The sequence below is a fragment of the Ranitomeya variabilis genome, chromosome 3 (genome assembly GCF_051348905.1).
Source record: "Ranitomeya variabilis isolate aRanVar5 chromosome 3, aRanVar5.hap1, whole genome shotgun sequence".
Classification (NCBI taxonomy): Eukaryota; Metazoa; Chordata; class Amphibia; order Anura; family Dendrobatidae; genus Ranitomeya; species Ranitomeya variabilis.
In genome coordinates, this window is record NC_135234.1 from 764,266,001 (window position 1) to 764,276,236 (window position 10,236).

At 47.6% G+C, this 10,236-nt stretch overlaps 1 protein-coding gene and 2 non-coding genes across 3 annotated transcripts; all 3 read right to left on the bottom strand.

Annotated features, from left to right (window-relative positions):
* Positions 1-2,999: 2,999 nt before the first annotated feature.
* RPS3 (ribosomal protein S3) lies at positions 3,000-8,955 on the bottom strand. Its single transcript, XM_077298746.1, has 7 exons — positions 8,781-8,955; positions 6,934-7,064; positions 6,389-6,482; positions 6,012-6,106; positions 4,340-4,527; positions 3,866-4,074; positions 3,000-3,075 (listed from the first exon to the last, which is right to left on the bottom strand). The coding sequence occupies exons 1-6, from the start codon at positions 8,808-8,810 to the stop codon at positions 3,869-3,871; spliced, it is 744 nt and encodes a 247-aa protein (XP_077154861.1). The 5' UTR covers positions 8,811-8,955; the 3' UTR covers positions 3,000-3,075; positions 3,866-3,868.
* LOC143764097 (small nucleolar RNA SNORD15) lies at positions 3,689-3,835 on the bottom strand. The gene has a single exon (XR_013213058.1). It is a non-coding gene; the product is annotated as a small nucleolar RNA SNORD15 (small nucleolar RNA).
* Positions 4,148-4,297, bottom strand: LOC143764098 (small nucleolar RNA SNORD15). The gene has a single exon (XR_013213059.1). It is a non-coding gene; the product is annotated as a small nucleolar RNA SNORD15 (small nucleolar RNA).
* Positions 8,956-10,236: the final 1,281 nt, after the last annotated feature.

A 10,236-nucleotide genomic window follows, 5' to 3' on the forward strand; every position in this document is an offset into this window, starting at 1 on the left:
GGGCGGATCCCCTCTCTCGTTAGTGCTGTCATGACGACTGAATAAAAAATATTCCTTTTGGGGCAGTGATGTTGTGTACAATAAGCAGAAATTGTATAAACAATAAAATAACAGCATTGACTTTTTTTGTTTAGGGGAATTCATGGATTCTGGAAAATATCCACCTCCAAGATCACCATCATCCTGTTCTACAGTTTCAGAGTTATCCATCCAGGATAGTGCTTCATTAGCAGCAGCATCATCATCAGACACCCACAGCCACATATCACCATCACCCAAAAGGAAGAAAAAACCTTTACCTCCTGGAACCACCATAGATAGGTTTGTGATAAGAACTAGCAGATTAGAAAAAGATTGATTGATGAAAAAATTGCCCAGTTTATTTATGCAACGAACTCTTCTTTCCGTCTGACTGAGAACCCACATTTCATTAATATGGTCCAGTCACTGAGACCAGGATACAGTCCACCCAGCAGAGCTGATGTTGCAGGGAAACTGCTGGATCAAGTGTATGACAGAGAAATGGAGCAATGTGCAACAGCTCTGGAGGGTAAAATTGTTAACCTAAGTATTGATGGGTGGAGTAATGTCCACAATGATCCTATTGTATGTGCTTGTATAACAACAGAAGAAGGTAAAGTCTTCCTTGCACAAACAACTGATACGTCAGGAAATGCACACACAGCAGAATACTTACAAGAAGTGGCAGTAAAAGCTATAACGACATGTGAACAAAAATTCAAATGTCTAGTATGCAGTTTGGTCACTGACAATGCTGCAAACGTATCCAAGATGAGAAGAGATTTAGAAGAGCAGGGAGGGAATACAAAGCTGCTAATAACATATGGTTGCAGTGCTCATTTGCTGCACCTCTTAGCCAAAGACTTAAGTGTTCCAGAAATAAAGGCTAATGTTGTTGAAATTGCTAAATACTTCCGTAATAATCATTTTGCTGCAGCAGCTCTGAAAAGGATGGGTGGAACCAAGCTAACGCTCCCACAAGATGTTAGATGGAACTCTGTGGTGGACTGTTTTGAGCAGTATATCAAAAACTGGCCTATTCTGATGACACTTTGTGAAGAAAATCGAGATAAAATAGATGGCACTGTCACGGCCAAAATCCTCAACATTGGGCTTAAGAGAAATGTTGAACATATGCTGAGCTTCCTGAAACCCATCTCTCAAGCTTTAAACAAAATACAGAAAAATAGCTGTTTTATTGCGGATGCTGTTGAAATTTGGAAGGAACTGAGTGAACACTTAAAAACAGAACTACACATGGACAGAATTAAATTACAAGCAGTAAACAAACGAATGGGACAAGCACTGACTCCAGCTCATTTTTTGGCAAATATTGTCAATATCCAATATCAGGGTCAAAACCTTAGTGCTGAGGAAGAGGAGTTAGCTATGACATGGGTATCCAGCAATCATCCATCTTTAATGCCAACTATAATAAACTTCAGAGCTAAGGGGGAACCATTCAAGAAATATATGTTTGCTGAAGATATTTTAAGGAAGGTCACACCAGTAAACTGGTGGAAGTCACTTAAGCGCTTGGATTTAGAGACTGTTCAAGTAATGATTTCACTTTTAACAGCAGTAGCTTCTTCTGCAGGCGTTGAAAGAATATTCTCTTCCTTTGGACTCATTCATTCTGAATTGAGAAATCGGTTGGGACCCAATAAAGCAGGAAAGCTTGTTTTTCTTTTCCAGATTATGAATAGGAACAAAGAAGAAGATGATGATGAAGATGACGACAAGTGAGCTACAGAGGACAGCAGGGACAGTAGTATTTAAGTTTTTCATGTGTCGGCTGGGCTGACAGTCTAAGTTTCTTAAAATATATATATATTTTGTTTAGCCAAATTAGTTAACAAACATGGATGTTTGTTTAAGCAAATAACTTATGCTGTAATGTTGTTATTGTTTCAGTTGAATAAATCTATTTAAATTGTTATTAAGGTCAGGATTATCTTTCTCCTTCCTAAGTACAACAGAACAGTGGTGTCCAAATATGAATGATTAACCTATTAAACTGGGGAGAAAAAAGTAATATAAAAAGTGATTCTAAAAATCTTCATCTACTTGCATGTTAAAGTAGCAAGAACTAGTTTAGGTAGAAACTTTGATTTAAATCACTGATTTACATCAAGCCTTACTGACTAGTGATTTAAATCAGTTAGATTTAAATCAAATCCACCCTGACGGACTGCATGTCATTCTTCCAGCTGTCATGGCGCTCACATGATGAGGATCGGCAATTTTCTTGGCTGAGAGACCGCTATCGATGAGCTGGATGATGCGTTTTCCCTTTTCTTGGAAGGCTTCTTCATGGCACGGTGGCTCAGTGGTTAGCACTGCAGCCTTGCAGTACTGGGGTCCTGGGTTCAAAACCAACCATGAGCAACATCTCACCGTGGGGTTCCTCCCACACTCCAAAGAAATACTGATAGGAGCTCACAATCTAAGGGGACAGTGATGATTATTAGAGTACATAAAGCACTGCGGAATTGGACAGCGCTATATAAGCAAAAGCATAAGTGACCTGGGAATCAGCCCCATAGCACACGGAGCCATTAGGGAACGTGAGAACAGGTTGTAGTTTACAGGAAGGATTTCCCACCACCAGGAGCACAACCGTAACATGACGAGAATCTGCACAACTAATCATATGCTAAATAGTCACAAGTCACATTTATGTAATAGATAGAAAAGATGATTGTCTATAAAATGATGGCGGTCTCACGATCCAAGCAGTAGTGGATGTTGGATATGGAGCCTGGAAGTCAGAAGGTAAAAACATTTTTACCAACTGCTCATCAGTGCACTATAAAGGAGGGAGGACACCAGACCCCCGAGACCTCGGGATCTCTTCTTGTTCTGCACAAGTAAAGGGAGCCTGTTTGGATCTCTTCTCCAGGGATCACCACCTGGCCTAAATGCCACAGGAACATTCAGGGAATTTCTCAATAAAATTTACAGCAACACAAGCTAGGTAAGTTTTTTTGGTGTTTTTTTATTTTACAGTTTTGAGCCGTATGCAAAAACCTTCACGTCCCTGAATTCAGCATCCTGTGGAGAGAAATGGGGAAGGAAAAAAAAAAAAAAGTCAGAACTAAAATATATCACAAGTCCGTGCCGCCCCCCATCAGGTCATTCACAGCTGTAAGTTGCAGAAGTGCCGTGGGCAGTCAACCGGCTGATCCAGCCCCAAGGGGAACGTATAAGTAGACTGGTGGCACGAAGCCACGTGTGATAAGGACACAGACACCAGTACGAGCCCCAACCACAAGACTGTAAAAAAATGGGCAAAGTGCAGCAAAAATAGCGTAATATTGTAATACTGCCATTTTATTTTATGGCATTTCTAGTGTTTCAATGCTGCTCTTTACTTAAATTACCTTATGGGTTAAATAATTTTGCACTTTTAGGGAAGCGATGTTCTAGAACTGTTTTCACACTGGGTAGAGGGGCGGTGATTACACCCTCCTTGTTAGGTCTTGGACCGGGAAGATGTTAATAGTCCGCTGTATAATGTTTTAGGGGTACATGAGTTCTAGTTGGGAATATTTGGGGCATATAGTTTATTGATATCACCCATATATAAATATGTATTTTTTTTCACAGAGGAGTCTCTGGGAGACCCGGCCGCTATGACCACAATCCCTGTATTCAGTGTCTAGAACCTTCTCAGACAAATGCCTCAAAGACATCAAGTGATGGGCGGTCCTCATGCTACTGAGCGGACGCCGGCAGCACAGAACGTGCCGCAGACAGAGCCCAGAAGGAGAGGACTCGCCCTGTCAGACTCGTCATCGGATCATCACTGAAGGCTCAGACTCTGCGCCAGCTCCGTACTTACCCATTACGCGGTGGGCACAGGCTGAGGCATGGCCGGGGGCTGCGCCTGCTGCTCTGGCTTGGCTCCTTTCTGCTCGGAGATAGGGGTTGTTGGCAGGATTTCTTCTTTGGGCTCCACGATGCTGACGTGGTCGGGCAGGGGCTTCTTGGGGCCAATCTTTCCACTCGGATCCCATGGGAGCATGATCTTCACCTTGATGCCCAGGACACCTGCAGCGTAAATCCATCATCGGTCAGTAAAGGTACATCAGAGCCCCCCGTATTCCCTGGCCGCCCCTCGTGCCCTTCTCAGACAAATGCCTCTAAATCAATCAGTAGGTGGGACGCGTATCATGTGGAGATCACCCAAACACAGAGACACAAAACGTGGCTCTGCACCGAGCCCTCCGGAGACACGGTCCCCATCTGACTCGTCATCGGATCATCACCGAAGGGTGGAAGCAGACAGCCGTCATCTACAACCGCCAAATCTCACCTTGTCGGAGCAGGACGTGGCGCACGGCGGTGTCCACATAGTAGTTCACGGGGTCGCCGCTGTGAATCATCAGTCCATCCACAAATTTCATGGACTTGGCTCTCTGTCCTCGCAGTTTGCCGGACACCACGACCTCACAACCCTTAGCTCCACTCTCCATGATGAAGCGCAGGACGCCATAGCAGGCTCTATGGGGGAAAACATACACATTCAACACAGTGCAAGTCATCACACAAATGCCACAGCTCGCTATTAACCCCTCGCCTACACAGTTTGGGGCTTTTAAATGTTATTTTTAGTAGAACAGGATTCATTTCATCATACAATGTGCAGAGGGGGAAAAAACTTGCAAAACTTTGAGCCAGTCCAAAGCCACTGGACGAGAGCCCCGAGTACCACTGCTCCTGCCTCCCGACATTCACGGCTCCTCTTGATGGTGGCTGTCAGGGCTCCTATCTAGCGGGTACGGACTTGACATTTCCAATGAACCAGACTTCAGAGAGTCGATCATTCACTGTAATTTTGATAGATCGAACTTTAATGATTGCGGCGATTCCAAAAAGGTTTACTCAAGTTCTTATATTTGTTTTATTAGCTATGGTTTTAGCAGCTTGGTGCATGCGGAATCTGACAGCATCGGCCTTGAGTGCAGGTAATATACCTCCTACGAGCCAGAGATAACAGGGGGTCTATAATAATGGAAACCACAGCATAAATCCAAATCTGTATCACATCTCACATATTTTACTTCATAATCTGTGGATTTACTTCTGCCGATTGGGATGAGTTTTGGCCACTTCACTGGTGCCTTGTACACTGTAAAGTTTTCATACACACAACAAACCACACAGTCTGCCACATGTGAACATTCCCTTGGCCTAGGTTCGCATCAAGTTAGTGCCATCTGATTAATGGATCCGTTAAACAGATGCACCAACGCATTAAAGCATGGTACCATTGCGTCGGCATGCATTAGTAATGGAGGTCTATGCACAGCAAACACGTCCGTTCGCTGCGGGTTAGACCCAACGTGCCCGAAAAAGCGGTAGACCGTGTTCGAAGGTGCGTCACGAAGTAACGGACCATCGCTAACGCATGCCAATTTTGACATGCGTTACGATAATGGATCCGTTATGCGTTAGTGCCGCTTAGTAACGGATCCGTTAAACGGATGACACTAACGCGATGTGAACCTAGCATTATAGTGGTAAAAATGGCTCAGCTTGATGAGTTTCTAGGGGGTGGGCGTGAAAGCCCTGCACCCCATCACCACTGCACTTGGTGGATGCAACAATTCACTTTTGCAAACATTTTACTGACAGATTGCTTTAGAAAGAAAGACGCAAAGTGTCAGGTGTGAAACAAGCGAAAGGACGAGAGAGGTTCCTATAAATAAATATACCCCATCTCCTGAGCCGAACGATATACAGTCTATATGGGAAACCCCCATTAGGAACATCCCCTCCAACTCCAGGATTTCACTTCTCAGACAAATGCCTCGTAACTTGTCTTCATCCATCATCCAGCCTGTGTCAGGGCAGTAGAGGCAGCGAGCAGAACGCCGCACCCCCCGCTACCCGGGCACATAGGAATGAGGTTAGACTCGTCATCGAAATCATCACCGAAGGAAAAACCTGTGGGTCGGACAGCAGAGACTAAACCCCGGCCTCACCTCCTCACCGCCAGGCCTCCCAGGAGCTTGTAGCGCAGAGACTCTGCTTGGGCGATGGCGCACAGACCTCTTGTGGCAACTTTCTCGGCGTACAGCTGTAAGACAATTAACGGATTAAATGGCCGGAAAGAAAAAAAGGCATTATATAAAACCCATGAAGCACAAAGACGGACAAGGGCATTTAATGGGTTGCTCGGTGCTGCTCACTTAATGATGAACGCTGGGACACAACAGCATGGAGTTATCACAGGGTGACGAGGTCTCAAACATTCTCCGAGAAGGTGAACGGACGCCAGACATCAGTTTATAAGGGTAAACCCAGTTTTCTGTTGTGCAGATGTGGTGCTGGGAGCCGGTGCCGTAAGCGCTGAACTTACCTCAACGCTGCCCTCAGGAAAGCCGAATCTCTTCTGTACCACTGCAGTCAGCTCACGGATACGGCGCCCCTTCTCACCGAGGACGTTCTGGGTCCTGGAGAAAGATTCACAAAATGGTTATAAAAAGGCCGATACTAAACAGCACCCTGATATAGCAGCCAGCATTGCCCATAAACCATCACATCTGCACAATCGTCCGGTACTGAGAGGGGGCATGATAGGCAGTGATGTCATCAGTGGCAGAAATCCCCTTTAAGGATGCAGTCTCCCTATATCACACCAATGCAACTTTCACATCCCTGGAAGATTAAGTTCTCAATCACTGACAGTAATATCTCCGCTTGGCCGTCACCAAATGAAACCAGAACCAGTGGAAACAGAACTGCTCGCACAGCTGAGGTTTTGTTACCATGTACGAGGGTAGGGGTTATTACACCCACCCCAATAAATGAGAGTCCTCTGCTTCAGTTGTGTGCACAAATTCAGGAGGGGCTCATAGTACCAACCAACTTGGGTAGATCAGAGCGAGGGCAGTGGGTGATTACCTGGTGGCAAGAATGATGATTTCCGTCCTGGTCGGGGTGACTCGGACCTCCACACCGGAGTAGCCATCTTCTGCCAGCTCCCGAGTCAGGAACTCGTTCAGTTCAGCCTTGAAGATGCCATCAGCGACAAACTACAGACAGAAGAGGAGAGATGTAATTAAGGACCACCGATGGCCAACAGCGCAGAGCGCAAGGCTGCCGTACATGGCTGACAACTCTGTCCTGACACCGCCACACACTCTGGTAAGAAGATGTCGCTGCTCAACTCCTCTGGCTGCTTATCCCCAACAGGAGAACTGAGCAAGTGAGATTCGGCACTGCGTACGGCACACGACCAGGCACCGGATGCATCAGTAGAGGGGCTCAGGGTTCTACAAAGCATTTTGAGCATCTCTAAAACGCCCCCTTTTCACTCCACCAAAGGTAAACACTGCACCTTGTTAACAAATAAATTACAAAATAAATTTCCATAATATACTGCTAGTTGGGGTGCAAGATGAAAAAGCCCCAATACTCCACTGTACAAGTGGGGCCGGATTATAATGAGCCCCATACACCAATATATGGGGGGCAAAATTATATGGGACCTCAAACCGCTATACAGGGGTAGGATTATAAAGGACCGCTATACAGGTGGCAGAGCTACAGAGGACCCCCATACACCTGCCCTACAGGGGGCCGGATTATAGGCGACCACCATACACTGCTATACGGTAGGGTCAAATTATAGAGGACCGCTATACATCAGCTATACAGGGGGCAGGATGATAGAGGACCCCCCCCCATACACACCTATACATGGGGCAGGATAATAGAGGACCCCCCCCATAGAGCGCTATACGGGGGCAAGATTATTAAAGACCATACACACCTATACAGTGGGGCAGGATAATAGAGGACCACCATACACACCTATACAGGGTGCAGGATAATAGAAGACCACAATACACTCATACAGGGGGGCAGGATAATAGAGGACCACCATACACACCTATACAGGGTGCAGGATAATAGAAGACCACCATACACTCATACAGGGGGGCAGGATAATAGAGGACCACCATACACTTCTACAGGGGGCTGGTTTAGAGAAGGACACCCACACAGCTATACAGGGGGGAGGATTATACAGGACCGCCATACAGCGCTATACAGGGGACAGGATAATGGAGGACCCCCATACACACCTAAACAGGAAGGGCAGGATAATAGAGGACCCCCATACACACCTATACAGGGGGGGCACGATAATAGAGGACCCCCATACACTTACACAGGGGGTAGGATTATACAGGACCCCCATACACCACTATACAGCGGACAGGATGATAGAGGACCCCCATACAGCGCTATACAGAGGACAGGATGATAGAGGACCCCCATACAGCGCTATACAGAGGACAGGATGATAGAGGACCCCCATACACACCTATACAGGGGGCAGGATGATAGAGGACCCCCATACAGCGCTATACGGGGGCTTGATTCTAAAAGACCGCCATACACTACTACATTTCATCACAGAGAACCCACAATCCAGTCTCTATAATAATCCTCAGACGAGACATAATAGGAGTCACGGTACATGACAAGCTGGGAGTAGTAGTACTCCAGGGCAGCACATCGCCCTCCGGGGGCTGCTGGGTACACAAGTCAAGGACCCCACAACCACCGGCCGGGCTCTATGTCCGCCGGGAGCACAGGCCGCAAACAATCCGTCCTAATCCGTGCCCATTACCTGGTCACCATCGCCCACCACACCGTCCCCACAACCAGTGAGACCCCGGGGACCACACCGCCCCGATATTAATGGGGTCGCCGCCTCACATCGTCCGGGACTCGCTTACCTTCCTCTTCTTCGAGATCTGCACCGCCATCTTTCTCCGCGCTGCTGAAAGGAAAGGGAAAGCACTTCCGGCGGAAGTCTCTATATAGTGTCAACCGGAAGCGGAAAGTGATGAGTTTGCATCGCGAAGCTTGCCGGGAGGTGTAGTTCTGCGGCCGTGTCCTGGTGACTGGCACGTCGGGGCCGGTCATTATCGGGTTATTATTGTTCCCTTCTTTGACTTTTCTGGAGTTTATGAGAAGAATTCTCCTTCTGCCAGAAATGTGACGTATAATGAAGTATAACGACCTGTGATGACGTATAATGACGCACACTTGTTATTATGGAGTGGACTTTGTTGACTTTTTGTGATATTTGTGTCAGTAAAAAAAATCATAAAATTCCCGTGCGCCAAATTCGCTCCTGTTCTGATGGGACGTATTGTGTCAGAAGCCTGAGCCACCCGGTCCGGGGTCTGTATGTATCTGCAGGGTCCGGTCCGGGGTCTGTATGTATCTGCAGGGTCCGGTCTGGGGTCTGTATGTTTCTGCAGGGTCCGGTCTGGTGTGTCTGTATTTATCTGCAGGGTCCGGTCCGGGGTCTGTATGTATCTGCAGGGTCCGGTCTGGGGTCTGTATGTTTCTGCAGGGTCCGGTCTGGGGTCTGTATGTATCTGCAGGGTCCGGTCTGGGGTCTGTATGTATCTGCAGGGTCCGGTCTGGGGTCTGTATGTATCTGCAGGGTCCGGTCTGGGGTCTGTATGTATCTGCGGGGTCCGGTCCGGGGTCTGTATGTATCTGCAGGGTCCGGTCCGGGGTCTGTATGTATCTGCAGGGTCCGGTCTGGGGTCTGTATGTTTCTGCAGGGTCCGGTCTGGGGTCTGTATGTATCTGCAGGGTCCGGTCTGGGGTCTGTATGTATCTGCAGGGTCCGGTCCGGGGTCTGTATGTATCTGCGGGGTCCGGTCTGGGGTCTGTATGTATCTGCGGGGTCCGGTCTGGGGTCTGTATGTATCTGCGGGGTCCGGTCTGGGGTCTGTATTTATCTGCGGGGTCCGGTCTGGGGTCTGTATGTATCTGCGGGGTCCGGTCTGGGGTCTGTATTTATCTCCGGGGTCCGGTCTGGGGTCTGTATTTATCTGCAGGGTCCGGTCTGGGGTCTGTATTTATCTGCAGGGTCCGGTCTGGGGTCTGTATTTATCTGCTGGGTCCAGTCTGGTGTCTGTATTTATCTGCAGGGCCCGGTCTGGGGTCTGTATTTATCTGCAGGGTCCGGTCTGGGATCTGTATTTATCTGCAGGGTCCGGTCTGGGGTCTGTATTTATCTGCTGGGTCCAGTCTGGGGTCTGTATTTATCTGCAGGGTCCGGTCTGGGGTCTGTATTTATCTGCAGGGTCCAGTCTGGGGTCTGTATTTATCTGCAGGGTCCGGTCTGGGGTCTGTATTTATCTGCAGGGTCCGGTCTGGGGTCTGTATTTA

Excerpts from the sequence above, each read along its gene's own strand:
- RPS3 (XM_077298746.1), bottom strand. The coding sequence starts at position 8,810 with ATGGCGGTGCAGATCTCGAAGAAGAGGAAG. Across the intron at positions 6,107-6,388 it reads TTCCTGAGGGCAGCGTTGAG|CTGTACGCCGAGAAAGTTGC; the intron begins GTAAGTTCAGCG and ends ATTGTCTTACAG. Across the intron at positions 4,075-4,339 it reads CCACGTCCTGCTCCGACAAG|GTGTCCTGGGCATCAAGGTG; the intron begins GTGAGATTTGGC and ends TTTACGCTGCAG.